The sequence below is a fragment of the Passer domesticus genome, chromosome 6 (genome assembly GCF_036417665.1).
Source record: "Passer domesticus isolate bPasDom1 chromosome 6, bPasDom1.hap1, whole genome shotgun sequence".
Lineage (NCBI taxonomy): Eukaryota > Metazoa > Chordata > Aves > Passeriformes > Passeridae > Passer > Passer domesticus.
In genome coordinates this window covers 36,971,537-36,997,682 of record NC_087479.1, presented here as the reverse complement: position 1 = coordinate 36,997,682, position 26,146 = coordinate 36,971,537, and the positions used below count along the sequence as shown (strand labels likewise).

General features: G+C 39.9%; 1 protein-coding gene across 1 annotated transcript in view; it reads right to left on the bottom strand.

Moving 5' to 3' along the window:
• SPTBN5 (spectrin beta, non-erythrocytic 5) overlaps positions 1-26,146 on the bottom strand; it is a 90,997-nt gene that overhangs the window by 30,000 nt on the left and 34,851 nt on the right. Inside the window, exons 31-38 of the mRNA XM_064424586.1 lie at positions 25,541-25,720; positions 21,564-21,767; positions 20,180-20,329; positions 9,345-9,449; positions 8,158-8,343; positions 4,034-4,189; positions 3,207-3,398; positions 2,501-2,596 (exon numbers count right to left, since the gene is read on the bottom strand). Of these exons, the coding sequence (XP_064280656.1) occupies positions 2,501-2,596; positions 3,207-3,398; positions 4,034-4,189; positions 8,158-8,343; positions 9,345-9,449; positions 20,180-20,329; positions 21,564-21,767; positions 25,541-25,720 (1,269 nt within the window). The remainder of the gene's footprint in view (positions 1-2,500; positions 2,597-3,206; positions 3,399-4,033; positions 4,190-8,157; positions 8,344-9,344; positions 9,450-20,179; positions 20,330-21,563; positions 21,768-25,540; positions 25,721-26,146) is intronic.

The following is a 26,146-nucleotide window of genomic DNA, read 5'->3' as shown; positions in this document are numbered from 1 at the left end:
GGTGTTACCATGTGCCTGATGATTAGACAGTAAAGGCAAGAACGAGCATTAATGGCTCTAGATGCAACAATGATCTTGGTCTAGGTGAGGGCCCTCAGACATCCATTTCTAAGGCAGATATTTCAGCAGGGGTTCATTTGGTGGAGAAACAAGGATGCAGTTGCTGGTTACACAGGTGGCTGCTGTGGAAGAGATGATGTGTGGGGTGGCAGATTGCTCCTCTCTCAGACATGTAGTGACTCATGGGCTCCTGGGCCTATTGGCTGTTTTATCTACGTAAGCTCCTGCCCCAGAGTGTCTTCTGTACTGTAGACAACAGGCTCAAAATCCATGCAGCCTTGAGAATCCCAAACAACCCATGCCACTGGGTTTTCTTCTAAAGCTAAGATTTCTGGGAGACTTGCTTCCCGTGCACATATCATAGAATGGATAATATTTGCATATTGCCCATATTATCTGGAGTACAGTGGGATAATTTTTATTTTGGAGCACTACAGATGGCCAATGCTGAACACTGCTCCAAGATTCAAAAACATTCTTTATTTTTCTGGGACAAATAAATCACAAGTTTAGCAGGGAGACAATCACTGGTGTAAAGAAGTACAGCTGCAAGATGCCAGCACACTGTTAGTGTAAGTATTCACTGCATTGTGTGTTTTGTTTGTGCTGCATCCATACCAATATGCATGCTTCCACATGTGCTTTCCTATCATGTACAGCCATAAAGTAAACAAAAGAAACCAGCAGATGGTCAGATATTCTTCAGAAACCCTGCAGCCTCCTGTCCTGGGAAATAATAGCAGCACAATGAATAGAAAGTTTGGCAGCCATCAATGAAGGAGGATTACTCCCTATCCTGATCTAAGATTTTTCAGGTGGGAAAACCCAGACTGGATGGATGCACACACTGTGCCAGAAGCCTCCTTCTCTTTGTATCACCCTAGGAAACACTGCATAACTAAGCATCAGCTATCAGGGCATAGCTGCATAACTGTCCCAGCTTTTTATCTGCAGGGGTCATGTTCAGAGTGTTACAAGAGCAGTGGCTACAAGCTGATACTGCCTAAGGCCAAGAGTTTCAAGAGTGTGGCACATAAGATCTACTTTAGTTGATGGAAAAACTTTCCTAGTCAGAGGCTTATGCTGGCTGGAGCACTGGGTTGTTTCTGCCCTATTAATCATTCTTCTTTTGGCTGGTACAAGCTGTAGAAGAGCCCTTGCTCAATCCCTTAGCTCATAATCAGCTGAATGTCTCTTCAATTTACTAATTTCCCTGGTGCTGAAGCCAAATAATTTGGCTCTCTATCCAAATCCAGTGTGAATGCACTGTCACGAAATTCTGCTGGGCTCTGGAATAAGGAGCTCCAGGGTTTCTCCCTGGTGTCAGGCATATCTACACTGTTACTTTGCATAGAAGAGGATTGTCTCCTCCTGCTGCTGGGCAGCAAAAGCAGAAGATGGGAGCTGCCATAACAAGAATCAGCAAAAAGATAACAGGCAAACAAAGGATAAAGAATATTAGGAGAGTACATTAGAGTAAACATCACTCACAAATTCATAACACATCTCTTTCCAGACCTTTCCCACTATTTCCAGACTAGCAAATCTTTCCTGTGTGACACACAGACCTCTTAGTCCTCATCTGTAGCAGCTCGCACAAACAGAGAGAACAAGAGGTTGCTGCAAATGCATCCCCTCTATACATGGCCTCACAGCTCTCGTGGTGGGAGCTGAACACAGGACAGAGAGGGCCCTGCTCCCCAGGTTTGGTGCCTAAATTGGCACATCTCACTGGGGGCAGGAGAGGCAGCTGGCATGACTCAGCACCATGGAAGAGGGACAGCATTGAAAGGTGAAGAGTGCAGCTGTCTTGTCACATGGCTGTTATCCAAAGTGTAAACCATTGCTCTGTTTTACTGAATGTCTGGTTATTAATGTTATGATTAATGAGTAACCACGTGTGCTGTATAAACAGATGCCCCCAGATTTATGTGCTTAATTTGGATGAAGGAGTATGAGAATGAGACCATCCCTCAGGAGGAGGAAAATGGAGAAATAAAGGTTAGAAATAGAAAAAACAGTATTTTTTTTACAGGCTTGTTCATGGAAGGTCCAGATCAGTTCTTAGATTCAAACAAGCATGGCTGAAACCACCATTTTTAAACCACTTTTGGGTAGAAATCACTGTGACTTTGCAGACCGCATGAACCAAATAAAATCTGCTTGAAGTCAGGCTCACACAGTGAGTTTTCCAGTAATTTAATGCGGTCTGAAATGTTATGTTGTGTCATGAGTGCCTGACAGCTCTGCCTAGACGTCTTCAAAGCAGAAGGCATAATAAGAGAAAATTCTGTCTTTTTAAATGACTTTTGAGTTAGTGATGCTTCCTATCGCTTTGGTCTTACACCTCAGACCACTAGAACTGTATTTGCTAACTGGACTGAAAAGTTACCTGCTGCTTGCAGCCCTGCAAGACACGAGCATGGAAAACACCTCTTACCCCTGATGTTGCTCCACGGAACTCATTCAGCTTTTTCTTGAGCTGCAGGCAGTGTTCATAGTCATTTCCCACATCACCCACGTTAATCATGACCTCCTGGGGAAATAAGCAGCAGACAAATATGTAGGTGAAGAGTACAAGAACACAGTTACTCCCAATGCTTAACCTGATGCAATAAGTTCTCTGATGTGTCTATAAATCACCGACCTACAGCTTCTGAAATAGTCTCTTCTGATCTTTAGATAATTACGAGACTTGGTCCCAACTCCCTTTTCCATTTATTACTGGCTGTGGAAACAACCTCTGGATGAAAGTGATTCTTTACTCCTACAAAGAGAAAGTTTCAGATTTGATATGCAATTAGAGTGAAGGCCAGCTACCAAATGCAAGTCTCTTCCATTCTAATCTGCTTTCATTTCTCTGTTTCAATAGAGGCATATGAGATGGCCCCAAATAATCACAAACTCTTCATATGCACAGTTTACATGAGAATATGTGCTAATACTGCCCAATTGACTCTGGTATGGACAGACTCCATAGAATTTGTTCAATCATTCCGTTCATATTGCTTGTAGAACATGTCATGATTCTTCCAGACAAAAATCACTAGGGAAATATCCTGGAAGATGACACATTTATCAGAATGTCATTACTAAATAGCAAGTTTTTAGTGAGCTTCTTGGGTTAAATACTAAAATCCACTTGCCTTCTCCCTGATCCAGGCTTCCACCTGGTCCACCTTCTGGAGAAATTCTAGGAAGTCCCGACTGTCCTCCAGCATCTTTCCACGAGCAGCAACAGCTCTCTTCAACTTCTCCCAGTGCTCCTGAAGCACGCGGACTTGGCGACGGATCTCTCCTGATTTTGGGTGGCCTTTTGATGCCAGGGCTTCTCCTTTCTTCACATTCAGAAGAGGAAATTAGAAATTAGAGTTGCCACTAATTTTTAATGGGATTACCATGTTGCATGACCTTCCTAGGAGGAGTCTTTCACCTTCCTAACCTGGATTGAACAACAGATTACTACTATAAATTCTTATCACCCAAATGATAAAGCCAGCTGGAAAGCTCTTACATCTGGAGGGAATCTAGAATCATAGAAAACTGGGATTTGAATATTTCCCTGCCAAGAAAGATATTAATGGAATGGGAGCACCAAGTATTACAGATGACTGTGCCCTTTAGCTATATGATTCACTCAGTTCCAACAAGAACATTCCCAAATGGGGCATGAAATCCTATTTGCCTTTTGTAGGATTAACCATGCCAGGCAAGGAAGAAGTCAGTGTATATTTTCCTGTTTAGGCTATAAGGAAAGATGGAAGCTCCCTGAATGGAGCAAATAAAGTATCTCCCTGTTGTAAATTAACAGCATTGCATTTCCATGGCAAAGCAACTGAGTTCTTGTCACACCAGTAAGATAATTGATGCAGAAGTGATGACCAAGCCACTCTTCCTTCACATTTCATCAACCTGTCTGTCTTTGGATGAGCAGTAATTATCTGTAAAAACAGTAACAGAGTGAGAGGGTCACCTTATTAACAGCTGTGATGATTTCTTCATTTGCTAGAATCTCTGCCTCAAAGACCTGATGTTTCTGCAGCAGCTTCATCTTGTCCTGCAGATTGCTGGGGTCTTGTATGGAGGGATCCTCCAGCTTCTGCATGCGCTCACTGATCCAATCTTCTGCCTGCAGCATTGAGAGGCACCCGTGTTAGCACAACAACTACCTGGGATCCTGGGGCCTCCCCCCCAGGATATTTCTCTATTATTTCCAAGTGTCTGTACCTGAGCTGGATAGATTGAATGTGAGCTGACAGCTGAGGTGGATTTCCAGTTTCCAAACTCATTCCACTTTGTTAAAATCATGTAGGAATGAAACTAATTTTTATTTGACCACAGGAGTAATGAAAAATTCCTTGAATACCTCAGATTTTATCACAAGGCATTAACAGATTATACAGCCTTCTAGATTATGTAGAGAGAATTTTTGAGCCTTAGCATGGTATGTATTTAAAATGAGATTATGACAACTGATTCTGGGGGTTTAGGGTTCTGAGTTTCATCTGGTACCTCTGCCATTGACCTACCTGCAAACTGAGTAAAGATTCTTTAGAGTTCAGTGCCTCACCTATAAAACAGCACTAACATTTCCTCATGTCAGTGGTGTTGTGAGACCTAAATGGAAAATGTAATGCAAATAAAGATTTACAGACAGGGCCCAAGCACTAGTCAGATTATTTGAAAGGAAATACAAATGTATTTACTTTTGTACTTCATAAAATTTAAAATGGTCTGGTCAGGAAGACCAGATTCAGAAAGGAGGTGATTTATGAGAGCTAACAAAGAAAAAAGTTATGTGTTTCCCTTAGGAAATTATTTTTTAAGGGGATTTCAAAGTATGCAGAATAAAATGAAGAATACGATAACAAGTTTTCCACAATTTTCTTCAAGTTCTGCTGAACTTTAGCCCTTAGCATTGAAGGAAGTATTTTCTATCCATCAAAACACTGGGTACTGAACACTTGACATAATGTTGTAACTGATCTTGTTGTCCTCAGAGCACTGAAGTAATGTAATGTTTTGACAACACAAGAGCTGCAAATTGAAGGGCAGCTTTATTAGTTTCAAAATATCTTGGCTGCCCTTGTGGAACTGTGCACTATGTGCACACAAGACTTGTCAGCTGGGGGATTTTCTCTGTTAATTAATGATTTGAAATGTTGTTTCAGCTGCTGCAATTCCATAAACAAAAACAGAAATAGCTTTCACTAGCAACATGCTCTCCAGAAACTGTTTCCCTCCAAAGCCCAGTTAGAGACTCAAACAGGCCATGTCAAACTTGCCCAGGGCTACACATTGCTGTGTGCTGCTTGCAATTCCAACACCCTCCTCGATGGCCTTCTCCCATTCCCAGCCACACACTTGTGCTTCAGTGTCACTTCAGTGACTCTTGAATGAGAGGCTCATCCACACAGTTGGAATAATAAACAAACCAATCCCCAGGATAAAGCATCTTTAAGGCTGGTTTCTCTCCTACTTTTTAATTGAAAGCAGTGGCTTTAATGACAGACTGAACATATGCTCTCTTAGTGCCTTGGTCTATTTAAGGCTTGTTGAAGATGGCTCTAGAGAGTGAGGGATCCTTCTCCTGGCCTCGTGCCCACATTCAGATGTGAAGCAAAGCTGATTTGTTTTCCCAAGATCTTTCTATGGAAAGATTGAACAGTTGTTCAATGGACGGCCATTTTCACTGCATTGAAGACAGCAGAAAAACTAGTGTGATGCTCAGCATAGGCACAAGACTACACTTATTTCTATGGGAGTCATAAAAAATGTGGGCACCACCAACTTAGAATCTTACTCTTTCAAAATATCAGTTACTGTAACCTCATAAGTACAAACTGTAAATTACACTGATTTCTTAATGACAGAAGTATGCAAAGCATATAAAGGGATGTGCCTGCTCCAGACATCTAGAGATAACAACTAATTCTCTCTATCACTCCCCTGAGACAAAGATGTGAATGTTTTTTTTTTTGTTCTTATGTAAAGGGTGAAAGAGAAAGGAAGTACTATTAATGTCATAAGCAAGTTTCAAAGTCAGCCTTAAAACCCAGAGCCAGCTTTAGAAGTCAAAGTTTTAACCTTATAATATTCCCTCTGCAATAACTTAAATACACATATTTCTAAGTAGCAACTTGTTCATTTGCCTTCCAGATTAACACTGAGCTACTGACTTTTTGGCAATAGGTGTAGTCTGTAAGTCCACCTCATTTCTTTGAGTGAGACAAAAGCACTGATTTCTACTGTAGAAGGGTGAGTTTTATTTTGTAAACTTCATGTGATCTCTTGAGTTAATTATTGTGGTTCATTGTACTAATATGTGTAGTTCTCTATGTCATTGCTTCTAGAGAGTAACTAGAAAAATTGTAATGACAGTGATCACTAATTTCTGCTGACACAAAAAATTCTGCTTGATCAATAGAAATTACTTAACATGTTTGTAGGACAGAGAGTTTTCAGAGGAGTGAGGCCTGAGCTATGGGTCTTATTCTCTTAATAAGTAAGAATAAGCAATGACCTCACTGATTTCACAGCCAAACTCAAAAATCACCTCCGAATTTAACATTCCTGTGGGGACCATTCTCACATATGAACTTGTACACACCCAGAATAGAATTAAAATTAAATTAAACATTCCATTCTATCCAACAAAGAGAAAGAAAAATATTGCTGATTTTAGCAAGATTTTTAAAGATTTTTGTTTTGTAATTACTTGGTGACATTCACATTCTACAGCAGTAGGCAATGATTCTAGGTTGACGAGGTAAGTGAGCACATAAACTGAGAGCAAAAACTTCCCAAAGAACTCCTGGCTGAATTTATGTGAAGAAAGTGGATGAGAACAGGGAAATGCTCTTCTATGCAGGGCCAAATCTTGTGCTTTAAGCGTGTGATTCAAGAATGAAGGGGGACCCCAGCCCAAGCACTGATTTGACAATTACAGAGAGATGGAAAGAAATGCATAAGTATTCCTAACTAATGGGTTGATTTTATCTCTAGAAGGGCTTTGACAATTTCTCTACCAAGAGGATTTTGGGAAACTGCTCTTTTGAAATTATAACCCCTGTGCAATGCACCATCCAGTTCCCTCTGCTAGTCCAAAAAGTGGACAGGCCATTACTGGTGGATTTTCATTACTTTCCTATCATGGGATCATAAAAGTATAACCAAATAATACAAGCTAATATTTGGGTGTATAAATAATTTCTGCTAAATTTTATTAAAAGGAAAAGGAAAAGAAAAAGAAAGAAAAAGGGGAAAAGAAGAAGGAAAAAGGAAAAGGGGGAAAAAGGAAGAATGAAGAAGGAAAAAGAAGGAAAAAGAAAAAGAGAAAAAGAGAAAAACAAGAAAAATAAAAATAAAAAGAGAAAGAAAAAGAAAAAAAAAGAAAAAGAAATTGAAAAGAAGAGAAAGAAAAGTATAGCTCTGCTTTTGTAAACCACATTTCATGGGACACAGCAGCAGAAGGGGTGGATACCAGACCTGCGAGAGTGCTCAAAAATGTGCCCCCGGGTCTGTGTGCTCTTGTTTATGCCAGCACAGTTCTCAGTCACACATGTTGTGCTGCCCTTTGAAAGGCTGACCTATTTTGTCTTTCCAGCAGTAGTGACAGAGCAGAGCTACTCAGTTACAAGGCTAAGGCCAGAGCAGGAGACAGAGACCAGCATGTTCTGCAGAGCCAGTCTACAGTAGCTCAAGAGCTGTGCTGAGCCACAGCAGGGCTCTGAAGGCCTTCAATGAACACCCACTAATAAAGCTTGGTGCCCAGGCCATAATGTGTGTTCATCCTGATTTGAAATAAATTTTCTTTCCCACCAAAGGAAAAAATATGTGTTGGCTTGCAGTTTTCCTTTCAACTGTTTTATTTCAGCAGAGCTTTTGATGACAGAAGTCGCTGTAATGTGCACAGTGCCACAAAAATAATACAGTAACGGCTTTGGAGCATCTTTCTGCATGAGCGTGGTAGAAGTTGTCACAGCAGAGTAGATCATCCATCCACCCAATAATGTCTGGCAAGAGTGAGCACTTCATCCAATAGAGGTAGGCAGTTCCTCTGCTTTACATCCCCATCCCGGTCTAAAACCCTCTTACCTCTTCCAAGTTTTGGTAGAAAAGTGCCAGAAGAAGGGCAGTCTGCAGCTTCTCTCTCCTGCTCTGGGATAGATCCTTGATCTGACGCTTTCTCTTGTGAATCACATCCAGTTTGTGCTGAATCTTTTGCCCTTCCAGTCCATCAGCCTTTTCCAATCTGCTTGCCTGTTCTTGAAGAGACATCATCTAAGGAGGCAACAGATGTGAAATTATGTTTATGCTTTCAAGTGGTGTAAAAGAAACAAAATCAAGATCCTTTTGTAGTTAAAATACTTTATTTTTTCTGTAATGAACCAAGAACAGCAGGGACAGGTTAACCAGCATTCCCCCTCACCCTATACTATGTTACATCTATGACATTAGTGTCATTGGACTCTATGGTGCATCCTGGCTACATAAATTAATTAAAGTGTGAGCTTCAGGAGTCCCTATGTCACTGATTATCCAGTGCAAGGAGTCATGGAGAAAGCATGACATCCAGGAGTGCTCAGATTTTATTGCTTTCTGGAAACCAGGTGCTGTAATGTAGATCTCAAAATGAGCAATCAGCCTGGCAGGGAGCTGGCAAGAGTCCTGGGAGTTCATTCTGGGGAACCCAGGCACAGCTGCAGGTTTAAGCTTAGCCCTGGCCTGGGTGAGTTACAGCAGTGGCCACCAGCCATGTAGATTCCTTTACACACACAGGTGAGCAATTCAGGAGCTGCAAAGGTGCAGAGCGGCTGCTTGTTTGGTACAGCTGTTGTATACCAAATGGATATTTAAGTAATTTGACAACTTTTCTTAATGTCAAAATACCTACTGCATTTTGTGAAATACCTACTCTACTTTACTTGCTTTAAAAGTCACTATTTTTTAAATGAAAAGAGTAGAAACTTCTGATATCTATAATACAATATGGCCAGCTTTAAATATTTCTTCTTTTAAGTCCCCCTATTCTGCTTACAAAGTGGTTTTCCTATCTGTTGCAAGGACTTGGGCACAGAATGTTTTGACACTTTTTCTGCAATGCTCTGCCTCTTATTTCCCCAAGCTTCCCCATTTTATCTTTAGTTCAAGCACATCAGGCCTATCAGGCATTTCATACCTGTCACCAATTCAAAGTGTTACCATAATAAAAAAAAGGCATGTATATAATTTTAGCTCATAGAATTCTAGCTAGTAGAATATTTGTTGTTTGTTTTTTTTACCTTCTCATCCTGTGATGCCAGAAGCTTCTCAAAAGCCTCATGTTTCCTTATCAGTTGCTCTACTTCATCTACAGACCTTCCGAGGTCACTGCTTTTCAAATAAACCTATAAAAAAAGTTTATTATTTTTCTCAGTTAATTAATTATCCCACAATCTTGATTCATAAATGAGAGAAGAGGTATTAACTCTGTTGCTGAGAGTACACTTGAGAGGGGAAAAAAGGAACAGGAGGCAACAGAAGCTAGAAATTAAATGTTAGAAGTCCATGGTCTTGAGCAAGAAAAAGAAGCATTAACAGGTCTAGCTAAGAAAAGTGACCTGTCAATCCTTTTCAATCACTGAGGCACAAGGCAGTGACTTCCAGAAGTCTAAGCCATCCTTGCAATCCCAATAAAGATCACTGTCATGTCTGACAGATGTTCAAATGATTCCTTCTTAGAAGAGTTCCCAAAACAGAGACTTTGCAGCCTGTCACCAGTGCTTTATCACCTCAACCATTAGCAGGATTTTCCAAACATCTAGCCCAAAAATGCATGCTTATTGCTCCACCTTGTTACATACTGCCCTCTTGACCACACTCAGGAGATAATTCCTTTTATGTTTGCTTCAGCCTTGTGCATGTTTATAGACCTTCTGCACACTGGGGTTTCTGTCTTCTCAAGGTTAAACTAGAGTGATCTGACTGATCGTTCCACAACAGCTGTGTCTTTTTGATTCTGATTAGTCTTATTTCTCTCCTCTGGGTTTTCTCCACTTCCACGTATTTTGAGACTTGATGTAACAAGTGGCAACAAGAAATAAGGCTGCCAGAGTGAAGAAAACAGAGTGACTTTTGAGCTGCAATCTTCAGCATGTGCCTGTATATAGTGCTTGTCTTTTATACAACACCTTGAACTCAAGTTCACATTGCAATCTACTATGAGCTTCCAGAAACTTTTCAGAAGTGCTGTCAGACCAGCTTATCCCTATCCTTTCTTTATGCAGCTGATCATTCCTGAAAAAATGTCATAGCTTGCATTTGTACCAAGTGCATTACATCTGTAATTTTTTCAGGCCACCATTTCAACCTATCTGCATTAATTTTATTTACTGTCTGTTCTGCCAATCTGATGCAGGATGCTTGCATCCAAAATAACAAATTACAAATGTGGTTATAAAGAATCTGACCTCTACACCTGCAAGTGTGCACATTTTTCAACTAATTCACACAAGTTTCAAAGGCATTGCAGTGTTTCCTTACTCTGTTCTGGTGTTAAGGAAAATGAATGCCCAATTACTTATGTCCCATAAACTCTCTATATACATTCTGTTATATTCAGTTTTGCCAAATGCAAAAGAATAAAGAACATAGTTATAAATTATCAAGAAAAAACTCTGCTTTTATGCAGGTTAATTGCGCACAGGCTTTTTTGTTGTTCAATGATGAGACAAAAGCAGGATAAAATCCTCAGTTACAGGCTCTGATGGGACATGAGCAAAGACTACTCATGGGTAAGGTGTACACTGAAGTTCACACCAGTTTATGGCTGGACAGACTTTGGGAAATCAGCCTGCTGTGAGTGATGACATTTATCAGCAGTGTGTAATGTGTAATCCATTTTGTAAGCTCATGGAATCACAAGTATTTGGAAAAAAATGAGAAATTCAAATCAGTAACTTTGCCGGGTAAAGTGCAATTAACAGACATGGAAGAAGAATTTGAGATCAGTGATACAGTGTGAAAGAATCAAGAGGCAGGAAAGAAACAGAATCAGTGAAACAACACAAATGCTAAATGTTTTAGAAAAGGGCTACTGAAAGACATGGGTGCCTTTAAGCCATAGATGTGCACAGGAACAAAAACCATCTAGAGAGTTCACTCTTGCTTTGCAAAACATCATGATCCTGTAGCAGTCTAACAGGGTGCATTTTTATAAGAGGGAAAGGATGTTCTTTGAAAGCCAGCCATGATGGTCATTCTCTGGACAGCTGCTTAACACCACAGAGCATCTTCTGCAGGAGAGGCTTCCCAAGTTTGAACACATGTGCAGGGTAATCCACACCTACTTGCCAGGGTCTGGATGGACCCCTGCTCCCATCTGGGAATCCCTCTGAGGCTCAGCCCTGAATATCAGTCCCTCCTGAGCTGCATTGAGGTGCACTGATCCTGCCCTGATCCCCTTGGACAGACCCCACATTTCAGCCACTACCTTGCTTGACCTTCAGCTGCTCGATGGACTTTTTTACTGCTGCCACCACTCAGCCCTCCTTGGTGGCTGTGGATAAGAGGACCGACAGCCTCTTATTAGCCTCTTATCAGACTTGGCCTGATGTTCTGGCCCATTTTTGGGCTGTGAATATTTTGCATATATAGAAAAATGCACAGGTGAATATAACACCCAGGCCAGATTTTCAAACTGTTCTGTGCTACTCCATTCCCATCACAGCAATTGCAGTCACGAAGAGTGAAAGGCCTCTGTACAACTGGCCTAAGTTTATAGTAAGCCTGGCTCATAAACCACCAGAATGTCTAAAAAAATACTTTAATGCCTCTGCTATGCCTTGTGTTTCACACAAGTCCCACCAGAAGGCAGATACTCTGTTATTCAAACTTTAATCCTTTTATCTAGCCTACTCATCAAATGTATGAAAGGATGAGAGATCTCTTTTTTAGAGTGTTATTGGATTTAGTTTTCTCTTTTGAAGAAAAATGTGTGGGCTCCAGGTCTGTCTGCTGAAATGCTCTCTTAAACCACGTATAATTACCATTTGTATTTACACCACTGCTGCTAACACAGAAATAGAAAGTTATCAGCTGAATCTAACCCACTGCTGTTTGGGGTGCACAGACATACAGCCACATGCTAGAGCTCTATTTTGGTGTTTTAAATCTTGCTTTAAAAATACTGTGGCTTCTTGATACATTTTGTGGCTTATCTACCATTTCTGGTTAAAAAAAGATTTATCTCCAGGACTTTTATTTTGTAACTTAAGCAGTGAAACTGATACCTGAAAAAAGGGTCAGCTATTAGTTCTCCTGCTCGTATATCTCTGATGGAAGAAAAAGTCAAGGGACATCTACTGGTAAAGATGGTTATTTTCCTTAGAGAAAGAGAACAGAGACATCTGAGAGCAGGGGTGTGGGGTGGTGACTCATAAGCAGCTGCCACCAGAGAGCTCAGTGCCTTGCTCCCACTGAAATCCACTGAGCGCAAATGACGCTGGGCATTCAAAGCTCAATTCCTTTGGATGTTACAGCCCTGGGGAAAAGTCCTCCTGACTATTGAAAGCTTTGGACTAAGTCCCCCAAGTAGAAGTCTGTGCAAATGCTCTTGGCAACCAAGGTTTTGACACTGAGTAGGAAGATTGGTGCTCAGAAGGAAAATCGCTGCAAAAGGGAAGTGGCTGCATGCATTGCAGGGGAGGCAATGGCAATGTGCTCAGAGCAGAGCAGCCCCTGTAGCACCAACAGTGCTGCTGCCTGGAGAGCTGCTGAGGCAAAAAAATTCCATTTGTATTTTACACAGAAAGCTTACAACAGCCATTGCTATAATCAGAACCACAATGTTTTAAGCAATTGTTATACCAGTTTGAAAGCAGAATAAAAATTGGCTCCCATACCACAGTGCTGGCCTGTCACCAATTACATCACATTTTGCCACACTTTTAGCCAGGTCTCTTAAGTCCTGCCCTGAATGAGACTCATTGATTTCAAATAGAAAACACTGCATAGCTCTTCTCAGGTAACCTACTGGGGTCTCCCAGAGAGTACAGCAGGTATAAACTTTCTTTCAAGTTTGTTTCTATTAGGAATCATGGTCCATCATTGGGAATTATATATTCAGCCACAAAAAGCACAAAAGACTTGGCCAATCACTATAAAACATTCGTTTTTAAGTGAAGACTTTCAAAGATGCTTAAAACCACAAAATGGTTTTTGAGATTACTGAGATTTTCTGCAATACGTTTTCAAGTTACTAACATTGTAAAGCATAGAAACAGAGGTATTAACCCTACTGGAGTTTTTCCTTGTTTCCGAGTTCCTTGCATAGCTGCTGCATTTTTTGTACAAGTTATTGCAGAATTAAAAACGAAGTCCAATTAAGAAAAAAGTATTTTTAAATAAACCAATACTTTTTACATAGTTATGTGACAGCGTCTGCCTGCTTTAGCTTTTGGAGGACTACTGAATGAAACATTTCAGTCATTATCACAACTATGTTCCAACTTGAAATTGGATGCCACAACTTCACATTTATATGCACTGGAAAATGACACAGCCCCAAAAGAAATTTGTATTCCAAGAAGAGCAGTTTTTATTTCTCTGGAATAAAATATATTTTAGGTATTTGTGAAAATCCACTTCCTTCTTCTGCTTTTGCTCTTCCAAGTATAACAAACTCCACAGATTTTGCCTCTCACTGCCTGTCATGGGCTTGCTGCTGAGATTGCTGGAAAACCACAGAAAATCCTTCTGTTCTAACCATGTACTAAAAGACTGAATTATTGTCAGTTTTAAAAACCTTCACTTAGAGCATGTAAGCAAGTCCAGACTATCTGCCGAGACAGAGAAGAATAAGGTTTGGTTTGACTTAATTCTGATAAAAGTAAATACTAAAAATAATAATGAAAATAATCTGAAATTTGCTTTAGTAAAGTAAGTAAATGTTCTTGACACCATGACTATATAAGGTTCACAAAAAAGTTTCACTATGCTTAATTTCAGTAAAAGTTATAAGGTATAATACCATAACCACAAGAGGAATAAAAGACACTAAAGTTGCTTACAAAAAGAAAGCATACATTTTTGCTATCATGGTGATATCATTGGCATCTGTCCTCACCATCTATATGCAAAATTCTAATGTTGAATGTATTTAAAATTTCTTTCCCTCTCCCCATTGCATGCTGTCTCCTGGGCATAAGAATATAATTATCTGATATTGGAAATACAGATGGGAAAACCACAGAGATAAAACTGCTGTTTTTCTGCTAACTGCTATGGTTGCTTCCTCATACCTATTTCCTCCTTCTTCAAAATTTGCAGTGTTAATCCCTGCCCGTAAGTATTAGGTGTTAGACCAGAATCTTACGCCCATGCAATACCATAATTCAAATATTTACGTATGAAACATTTGTCTGAAAGCAGACTAAATTCCTCTGAAACTCCCCATAGTTTCACTGCTAGAAACTTTGCGGGGATATCCAAATTCAATGTGCTGTTTCTTTTCCCTCAGGAAAGGGTGGTACCTCTCCTTTTCTAAGAAGGGAAAAAAGTGATTTCTTCCTACATACTTAAATGCCTTGGCTTTTGAAAACAAGCCTTACTTTTAAAGTTACAAACACAGTAATTAACCATTTAGAAACATAGCATAATTTGACAAGTAAGGAAATGAAAACAGTGAAACAGAAAAGAACTAAGAAAAACTACATTGAGGATTTTTTTTCCAGATCCCAGACTGACTACAGAATTGACTAGGTAGGAAAAGACCTTTGAGATCATCAAGTCCAACCTAGAAGAAAAGAAAACCATCTCTTGGCTCTGAAGTCTTGAATCTTCAAAGATCTGAGCATTTCACAATCTTCAAAGTGCTGAGCACTATGGCCCAATTATGCAAAGTCTGTAAGCAGTTGCCTGCTGTGTTAACAACAGCACTCAAATGGTTAAAATGAAACTCTTGTTAAGTGCTGGATTAGAGCAGAGTCCTCATCTTCTGTGTGGATCAAGCTGTAGCTGCAGCCTTGGTGGCAGCAGAACACAAGGTGGCTTTCTTGTCTTGCAAGTCATCTCTAGGGAGTTGGAACATGGCATGGATGCACGCAAAAGGAAATACATATGGCTTGGTTAAACACAGCTTAGATCTTCTGTTTGCAAATGCTCCTAGAATGGAATGCAAATCTTCACCACTCTCCTCCCAGATGCAAAGGATGCAATGTTGACGGCGATAGATGGACACCCTGGACGTGCTGTGCCTCTGTGAGTTGAAGCTGGGGTGTGAGCTGGTATGTTTGTCACAAGGTTGTCATGGCACACACTTTTTACAGTGCATGTTTCCTGGGAAGGCCTCAAGCCAGATCTTGTCCAGTGGCTAGAAAGCAATCCTGAGCAGCAAACAGGGTTTACTGACAGAGAGAGGCCAGCCCCAATCTCCACAGGGTGAAAGGGTGGAGCAGCTCTGTCTGGATCATGTGTTTTGATAAAGATTGTTGGATTTGGGCTTCTTCTAAATTCTCTTACCACCTGGATAGGCATAGGAGTCCAAGGAGTGGCAAGTATCAAGGTGATTTTGGAAACCTTGTGGTGAGCAGGTGTTAGACCATCACATGGAGTCTTCCTAAACTCTGGCCTAGATGAGGGGTAATTCTGAAAGACAATCAGCTCTGGGCTTAAATCCTTGCTCATGATCTCATTCCCACTAGCTGAATTTTCTCTTCCAGTCAGCACAGCTGGGGACAGCCATATGTCTCTGGATAAAGTCTGCTGAGGAAGACCAGGATGCTTGGAGGAAGTCACATGAAATCTTGTAATTTGAAGGGCTGGTGACCCACCTGAAGGGAAACCTTGTTTTGGTTTCTGGGTTCGTGGTGGAAAACCAGAGGGAGTTTCAGGCACCTTCTCTAATTGTGGCATGAGCAGACTTGAATGAGCATGACTGCTTCCATGGGAACCTGCTCGAAAAGGCTTTATCATCAAGCTGCACGTTGAAATGTAAAGCTTCATTGAAGTGTGCAAGTCTGACATTTGGACATCGCACTGGCTACAGCCTTGTTGGCATGGCAGTGAATCACAGGGTTCCAGGGATGACTGCAGATGTTTGCTGTGGAGCATAGAAGCAGCTGGAATAGCAGACAGATCAACGTTTAGGCGTGATGTCCAGCTTGACGGAGCTTTGCAGGAAAGAACATCTGAGGGCAAAGACAGAGCAAGCTTCAAGGGATCCCTTTTTCCAGGGGAAATACGATGAACACTTTTTTCTCTTTTTGAATATTGCTTGTAAGATGCAGATGTTGACTGAGTGGCAGACCTCTCATATCCATAGTCCTGAGGATCCTTGCAGGCACTGGAACATGTGGATGTCTCACCAGAAGGACTGACACTTTGGGGACTAGCGCTCCCAAAACCTTTCCTCTGGTCTGTGTGTGCCAGGATGACATCTAGCCTTGAACAGTAAGACACACTGCTGGGTGGTGAGATGGCATTTCCTGGAGCAAGCTCAGCAACTGATTGACCAGTGGGAGGATGCCAAGCTGGCACTGGCATCTTTTTAAAAGGCTTGTCCTGCGCGGCAGATTCAAAAGGAGCAGATGGGGTTGTTCTACAGGAAGAGAGCAGCACTTCCACAGTGGAGATGTAGGTTGCAGATGAAGGTTTGCAGCAACGGTCCCTGTATGGCATTCTGAAGCTTAGTCTTAAATGATGCAAAATTCAAAGCCACAGAGCTTGCCTTCCCCCCTTGCTTAAAACCAAGTCCTAATCCTTTTTCCTTTGGCACTGGAAATTTCCATTTTTCCTCTGAAGCAAAGGAATGGGAGATGAATAAACATTCTCCAAGAAGAAAAAAGCGAACAAAAAAAATCCACATTCAAAATAAAAAATCTCAGCTCCTCTAAAACTGCTACCACCGCTTGTCATGTCTGCAAAGCGATATGAGTGTGGGATGGGCTGAAAGATAAATTACGGAGCATACGGCTCTGCTCTCTGAGTGTTCTGACAGTGAGACTGCAGACAGAGTAGGAGGGAGCCAAAAGTGCCTGCCAGAGACAGCCTGCAAACTTGTTGTTATTTCATCTGTGAAAAAAAAGAAAAGCAGCTAACCTGAGCAGTGGATCTGCTGCTGTGAAAAGATCAGAACAGAGCAAAGAGTATTGGACACAGTTTCTGCTCAAAGCAAAAATAATTTTTTCCTTCTTTCCCTTTTTCAGCTGTTAATTGTCTGCACTCTACATGACGAGATCTCAGTATGCAGCTCTTATAAGAGATTCCTACAGAAGTTCCATTTGATGGCACAACTGAATTAACAAAAAAAATTTAAAAAATAGATTTTGCCTGATTTTCTTCACATGCGCTCTATTTTCTTTAGCACAGAACAATGGTAGATGATATTCTGCAGAAATCCTTTGAAGGCTTGAGTAACTTGGATGTAATATAAGATGCTGGCTTAAAGTCAAACCTGTCACAGTGGCACAGACAGCGAATGAAAGAGCAGTTCTTAGTAGTAGTTCTTAGTTTAAAATACTCCTCTGTTGCCTTCTTCCTTCCCCTGTTTCTTGCTTCTGGTCTATGGCATATGAAGTACAGCCAAAATAGGATTGAAAAATTATGGCATGCTTCCTTACACAGACATTTTGCAGACATAAGAAGTGAAATGCATGTAACAGTCTTGACTCAAACACAAAAGTCAGAAGAAACACAAAGGGCGGAGAGATTGCTTCTATTTGTTTGCCTGATAGGAATCCTTTTTGAATGTGTGTTTGCCTTTGTCCTTTCTGAAAGCAGAAAATGATGAAATTCCCATTGGGAAAATGGTTTGAGAATCTTCAGCTGATGTCCTGGCTGAATTATTTTTAAAAAACATGTTTGAAAACAACCGCTTTCTTATCATCCTTGTATCACTATGCAGCCACATTTTAACTCTATGTAGTAGTAACAGAGTTCAATCCAAAAGGAATAGATTTCTCTCCCAAGAGTTCTTCAACTGCAGAAAAGTGAAATACAAGTAGTGACTAAGGAACATCACTCTACTGTCAAATTGTTTATTCTGATCTACATGGCAGATGGCAGCAGCTGCAAAAGACAGCTTGACTGTAAAGTGTGGTCTGTGTAAAGAGCTGTTGGAAGGGACAGCCAAGTATCCTCACTTTACTGTTCCACCTTCTGGATGCTTAGTGTCAGTGAGGAAAACTGAGCACCAGACTCCTTGGAAGTTCACAGAGAGGATACTGTGGGAAAAAGATTCTGATAACAGAACTGCTCTTCATGGTCCTCAAGGTCACAGTCTTCATTCTCAGGCTTTGCTTTCACTGAACAAACTTCTGGCTTCTGATACCACCAGGAGAATTTACCTAGCTTCTGATGAATATCCAGCCCTTTTGTGACAGGCTATGGCAATGGCAAATTCATCTGAACAAAGTAGTAATATGAAGTGCCACTGACCTGTAGAGAAAGTTCTGGGGCCATTCCAGAAATGCCAGATGCATTACCCTTTCACCTATGAGCAATACAGACTTTTGCAACCAGGACTTGCAAGTGAGGGGCAAAAAAATCACTTACCCACAGTAGCTTCCTACACATTTATGCCTGCATTACATAAAGAAAAGCAGATGCTATAGTGATAGTGCCTCTGTGTGTTGGCTGATACCTATTTAAAGAAAAGTGAAAAAATATAGTTGCCAAACTTTTGTAGCATTTACATTTTTCCTGATAAGCTCCTATGTAGGAGCTTAACAATGATGTGCCACTGCTTGATAGGGAATTGAGGTAGATATAATGCAATTCATGTCATTTGCTATATAAGCAACAAATAGTGGGTAGAACTATGTCATATTTTACACCTAGGGGAAACTCTTTGCTTCATGCCATGAAATCCAGAATGCAGGTCACACTTATTAAAAGAACCAATTATAAAGAATTATGCAGACATGCACTTCTTTCAAGGAAGGAATAGCAGAAAGCTCCAGGCCCATGTGCCACAAGGGGTTAAGTATCACTGCATGGCTTAGATCAGAGTCAGTTTCCAAAAGGATTTAGTGCCAGTGATAAACCATTGGCAGAAAACAGAGCTCAGTGCAAAATGAGAGCCATTATATTTTGCTCTGAGTGGTCTTGGAGAATTAAGAATTATTTTTCCTTAATGAAAAATTACCCAGAGGTGCAACCTCCTCCAGCATTGCACCAATCCTTCAGTTTGGCAACCTGCAACCCATTGATGTGGTTTGCATGACAAGTCTCAGCACAATTGCAGCAATCTATCAATTCATGTATTTTCAGAGTGACTGCACTCAGTTTTGTAATAGCAAATGCCAGACCTTGAAATGGAACCTTTTGAAATAGTTACATGGAACAAAGAAAGTGCAAGAAAGACAAAATATAATTCAATAATGGTGAAAAAGAACTATTTAAAAGCTGAAAAATGTTGATAATAAGAACATCCTTCTGTCTCTTTGCATCGATTATATCTGCCCTCTTTTTTCCATCAGACAGCCTTTTTCACTAGCTCGTTTTTCTCAACTGCATCAAACAAAAGTTAATACTCCTTACAAATTCTTTCACTGTTCTACACACTCCTATCAATGCCCTTGCCGAAATGAGAAGTCAATTCACTTTCCTGTATTAACTCACACTGCTGACATCCATTTTCCACTAGCTGCATTTTCCCAGCATAACTCGCAGCCTGAGGTGAGAATTCCAGCAACATCTGCAAAGTAAAATCCTTTCAAACCCTCTTTGCAATTTTAATTCTCTTTGAATCCTACCAAATTTGCTAGTGGTTAAGCAGCTGGCAAGGTGAGATCTGTTTTTAAAGTGGACTAATACTGGACTCTTGTCTCCCTCTTCTGTTGTGATGCTCATATGTTCCCTCTTAGGTATATTTGCAGTGAATTATCTTTCAGGTAAGGATCATCTACTTGTTTTTGTTCCATACCTAAGCCCCATGAGAAAGGAGAGCTTCTCGCACATTGCTACAGTCTCCCAGTGATACCACAACACAAACAATACCAATAAAAGAGACTGTCTTGTCTGTACACAGGCACAAGGATTTCAAGCTGTAGGTGAATATTAGTGCCCTTTTTCGTTTGAAAGAATTTACATGCTTGAAGAGTTTTAACTGCTTGTTTCAGGTTTATAATTTCCTCACCTCCTGTGAATTCAGGAGCATGTCAAGGTGATCCCAATCCTTGTAGAACATTTGTTCTTGGTGTATTTTCTCCAGCCACTCCTTCTTCTGTCTCCATGCATTGTATACATTTTTCTTCTCTTCCAACAAAGCCTGTAGCTTCTGCTGAATCTGAAAAAAATTCCAATTAAAAACTTATATTGTTCTTTATATCCCATGATCCGGATAAGTTGACAGAAGTGGAGTAATGGATAATCCCTTTAAATTGCAACAAAATTATTAAACAGAAAAAAAGAAAAGTAGAACAAGTTCTAGCACTACTGTTTGAGCAAAGACATAATCAGGTGCCTTATTTCTGCAATGGAGAAGTGCTTCTTACAGCATATATAGCAGTCCAAACCAAGAGCAAAGAAAGGTAACTGTTTCTCAAGTGTGACTTCTAGAATCAGATCCTAATTCTTCATTATCTTTAAGCATTAAGAGTGCTATTATAGCACTTCAAACTTTTATGTGATAGGTATTAAAATATGAATTATCAACATAGCGTATTCTTCTAGTCAGTGAATTCATGCCACAAGGCTAGACTTCATATAACTTTAGCTTTCAAACACTGTATACCCACAGGCCTTCTATGAATGATTTTTTTCTTGCCTTTTTCTACAGGCAAAGGACTTTAAAGTCAGCAAGATTTCTTGCTACCATAGTCATACAGTGCAATATTCAGCATATTTTCAGGAAATAGCTTGGTGAGATGGGAGAGTAACTTGCACAATCTCTGCATTTTTCTGAAGATATTCAAGAGATATGTTAATGAAATATCAGGGGAGAAATGAGCTGGTAGGTACTGGAAAAGAAATAAATGCTGTAAGAATCTTAGAAGCTATTTGTCTTGAGTCAACTGACATTTTGATTTAAATCTTTCATTTCTAGGGAGTATATTTTACTAGTGTATATTTTCGTGTGTATTTTGTTTTTCTACAAAATGTTTCAATCAATCTTTAAACTCTCTTATATGTTTGAGTGTTTTCATTCTTTGGTTGACAGGATTTTGATCAGACTGCCCTGGTGTGGCTATATCACTGTAATACAAAGTGTAGTATTTGTGTGAAAATCCAGTTTGGAAAGTTGGTAAAATTGGCTCCATGGCTCAAAACTTGGTGAACTTCTTGAAAAAGTCCAGATTTGCTGCAGGGGACTTTCAGAAGATGCTTCCACACATCTGCTGCTGGAGTTCGAAATAGAACAGATGTTTTTGTGTCTGATAGGTCACATACTGAGGCAAATGCAGGTCATGCAGAGGGACAAGTGACACTTGTATCTCACAGTGTGATACAATACAGAATCATGGTTACATTGGGGTCCAGTGCTGAATATGTCTGACTGAGCTCAGAGGAGTTTCAATTACCTCTTTTGATGGCATTTCCTCATCTTGCAAGAGGGACTGTCCTAGCTGTACAACATGACTGTACTTCTCTTCTCGTGCCTCGATCTCTGCCAGCAGCTGCTGATGCTGGGTGAGTCTCAGGCTGCTCGTGGATATGTCCCGAATAGACTCCTTGGCTCTCATTTCCCTTATTATTTCTGCTGTCCATAAGAAATAGTCCCACACCTGGAACCCCAGAAAATATGAAAATTCAGGTTAGGGCTCAAGCTTAGGTTAGCAGACAGACTCTTCAACTTTAAGTGAATAATAGGTAATAAAATCATAGATAAATAAAATATTTCATTAGTGCTTGCAGTATTTCTATGAATTTTATAAGGCTGGATAACACAACTGCAGGAATTCCTATAAATTGAGTTACATGGTTTGTAGTATCATAATCAAACTGTCATATCACACCAGTGACAACATTATATCATTTATTGCCTTTTAATCTATCTTTATTAAAGTATTTTCTGATGTTATTCCTTCATAAAGGATAAACCAGTATCATCCTACATTCACATTTCTGTGAAAGCTTTAGCTAATACAAGTCTATTTGAAAATTACGTTATGCACATATTCTAAAATGAGAGTGAGAATTTTCAGGTGAAAAACAAATGCACTTTAATAGAAGTGGGAAAAGAGTAAATCACAGGTCAGAGGAAATTTCATAAGCATATCATGTATGTAGAACTATAGGACAGATTGAGAGGAACAAGTATGTTGTGTCAGTTTACTTTCAAAATCTGATGAACCAATAAATACTTTTGCAATAATTTTAAATGTCTGAAGAATTATGAGCATGAAAATGCTAAAACAAATCTCTGAAGTTTATTTTTTAACTATGATTGAAGAAAACTGTGCAAGTAAAAATAATTTGATGATCTCTGTATGTCTTTTTCTCCATTTGATTCTATACCTTCAACAGTCTCTTACTTTAGGCATCTTATTTGAATCTGCAGTAGGAGTTTTATGCATCAGCTGATAAAAACTAGGACTGCAAGGGATATACAAGGGATTATATATGATAATTAAAATTTCTCTTAGTTTAACCATGTGTGGATTAGTTGATTAAATTTTTTAGGTAGTAAATGGTCTTTCAGGTTTATAAAATGTATTTAAAAATACTATTATTTATAGTAAGTGCTGAAGAAAAAATCTCTTTTATTGCAGAAAACTAAATTTTTTGTTTCTCTTTTAAATGGTTGCTGGCTTTTTCACTGAAGGAAACGATGTAATGGAAATAGATTCTTGGCTGTTCCATTCTACCCATAGATTTTTATTCATATCATGAAAATATTTTAAAGACAGCTAGGAAAAAAACTCAGAAAAGCATCACAAAATTGAAACTGGCCACTGTGGGGTCCTGACTTTAGCCTTTAAAGCCATGACATTGTTTTTTTAAAGCCAGTGAACACAGCTACAAAGACAGTGGTCATTTAAAAGGGGCCCATGGTAGTGCACGTGTTGGCATCATTTCCATTTGTAGAACTAATTCGTTCATACAGCTGGATGTCACTGTAGACACTGACATTGCACTTGGCACTGCAAATGTCTAAAACTCCCTTAGACTTTGAGCTAAGCATTAGGAAAATCCATAAGCCTCAGGATATACAAAGCAATGGAACAAGTCTAGAGCCAATAAGAGGTTACTGGACTACCACTGCCAGCAATATTTAAGGATAGAGTAGGCATCAGTCTGCAGGAAACTCCAAAGCAGAGCCTGACTCTGATCATGCAGATCCTAGCCCAAATTCACAATAAGAGCCTCAGATCATTCAGAAATACTTTGAGCCTGTGTCTACACTCATCTTCCTTGACAAAGATCCATGGAAGATCTGAAGCCCTCTGCTGTGCTGAGTTAGGCTCAGCTCTGTTATTTAATCACATTAAAATTGTACTCGATGGGGTGTGAGGAGATACACTAAATGATTGTGCAGAATTCTCATTTTATGGAAAGTGATATTTTGTTTGTTTGTTTCACTTACTCTGTGCATAATTTTTAATGAAAAAGGCCATATGAACAATATAATAGGAAAAGCAGTCTGAGCAGCTGTGACTAACATTATATTTGTGCACCTCTTGGCTCAGCTGAAAGAGGAAAGGCAAAGTTGCCGCTTTGCATTCAGTAGTCTGGGTGATATTCTGCAGCAAAGCTGCTCTAACCTACTGTAGAGTTTCTGAAATTCTTACAGTTATTAGCCATGGCTGCATGATCCTGCCTTGTCCCATCTGGGCAGGAAGACAGGCTTACCAAATTGCAGAACCAGCTTTTCACTTCAGGAATTATTGTCATGTAAGGAGGTGAAAATTGAGAGGATTGGGAATACTTTTTGCCATCAGCCTGACATCAAAGAGACAGGGAGTTGCCTGAGGCATAAAATATGGTGACATGGCTTTGTCATTTTGTTTTATGATGTCAAGAGTAATGAAGATCAAAGGACACACTGGCAGAGCAAGACATGAGCTATAGATTTGTCATTCAGATCACAGGATGCATCACACATTTCAGACAAAATACAAACCAAAGATGTTTTGCATTATTCCAGCAATAAAAATTAGAATAACACTACCACGGGATGGGGACAACTTGACATTTTTTATCTGAAGTCAAAAACGAAATCTATGATGTAAGCTATGACGTAAATCAATAAAGAAGTGAACTCTGAGTGACTACATTTTAATGGTCAAATCCACCAAGATCCACCTCCTGATGAAAATGCCTCCAGGCTGAAGACTTCAAGAATCCAATATATTATAGAAGAATACATTATAAAAGTTGGCCTTGTTCTTCCTATCAGTCCTAGACACTGTTAGAAAGACAGTGGGCAAATAAATTTTTCATCTACATCAGTAGAATCACACTAATTTTCCCCATTAACAGTTCTGCACATGATAATGGAACTTGTAACAGTTGAAAAACAAACCAAGAAAACCCTCAAACCCCCCAAACTGCCATAAACATCCTTTATCCCTAACTATATAACATTTCTTTTTATAAAATATGACAGGTAATGCTGATTTAAACACTTAGAAGAGTGGATTAATTAAATGTGCAGATGTCTCTCATACTAAAAAAACTAACCATGTACACTCTCCTGTGGTCTTGATCCCAGATCACAACCCTAAGACAAATTTGCATCAAGTTTTTTCCAGGTGAACATCCTCTGGACACACTGCTTCTCACTAAAAATGGGAGCACACAATAAAAATGGAAGCAGAATGGGAAGTACCTTTAATTGACAGAATCGTTACACTTGGAAGAGTTCAAGAATAAAAGGATGTAAATGCATTGTTGAAATCTACATTGGCAACTCCCTTCATGATATGCTCTTGCTGGTTTAGCACCTGCAGTGCTTGCAGCAATAATCTACTGCAGTGGTGTAGCTCAAGTGCCTTCACTGAGACTACTGACATTTGCAAAGTATTCCATGGCAAATCACAGCTCAGTGACCTGCTGAGCTCTTTGGAGAAAAAGCTACTGTGCATTGCTGATTATGATGCTATGCTGATATATCATGTCACTGTTTGAGCAGCTTGAGAGGTTAGTGCAAAAATCAGTGAGTAAGTTAACCAAGGGTTATTGCATGCCCTGAGAGCGAGAACAAACTTTTATGCATTATAAATGGGAGAGTAACATCTCTTTTTGTCACTCTTACTCAGTGGAAATTGAAGATTACTGCTACTCCTGCAAAGCAGCGACTGCTTCTGACAGCTGACAATTATTCCTTACACCTCTGAATGGATGCTTCTATTCTTATAGAAGGTAAAAAATCCTTATCCTATAAAAAAGATCCTTATCCTCTAACACCTTTCTAAATATCCATGAGCACTAAATGCTTGATTGATAACACAGAGAGCACTTGCAGCCTTCTCCAGCTTGGAAGTGCACCTCTGATTCACACCCACTGCAGGCAAGCCTCCCCAAGTAGTGAAGGACAAAGGACAGAGGTGCTCACATGTGCCTGAAACTCATACAGCTTGTAGGCTTGTTCCAGAAGTCTCCTGCGCTGCTCCACTTTGGCCTTCAGGGCCTTCCAGTTGGTGACTATTGCCTGCTGCTTTGCCTTCAGCTCTTCCACCTGCCTCTTGGAGCAATGGGGCAGCACACCATCTGCAGAGTGGATCAGCTCCTGCAGCTGTACACAGGGGTGAAAGAAGAGGGTAAGAAGGAGAGCATCATGGAGCTCCTGCGAATGTTAGAAAAGTTCTGATAAGGGCTGTCTTTCCTGTACATGAAAATACAATTCAAGCAACATTTTCTGACTTAACTTTTCTCATATTAAACAAAAACTTCTATAATGTCTGTTCTATGGAGTAATAGTGACATCCAGTGTTTGCCAAGGCTCATCACAACAGTGATTTTTCAGAGGCAGATTTGTTTTCCCTTTTTTACTACACCATTTATTATATGAATAATGAAAGTAATATTATAATTGCTATTATAATGCAAGTAATAGCAAGCCATTTTTTTCCTCATTGACTATATAGCTTAACCATGACTACATTCTCTTCATGCAAGTCTCATGCCTTTTTACCCTTAAAAGTAATGAGAAGCTGATGGG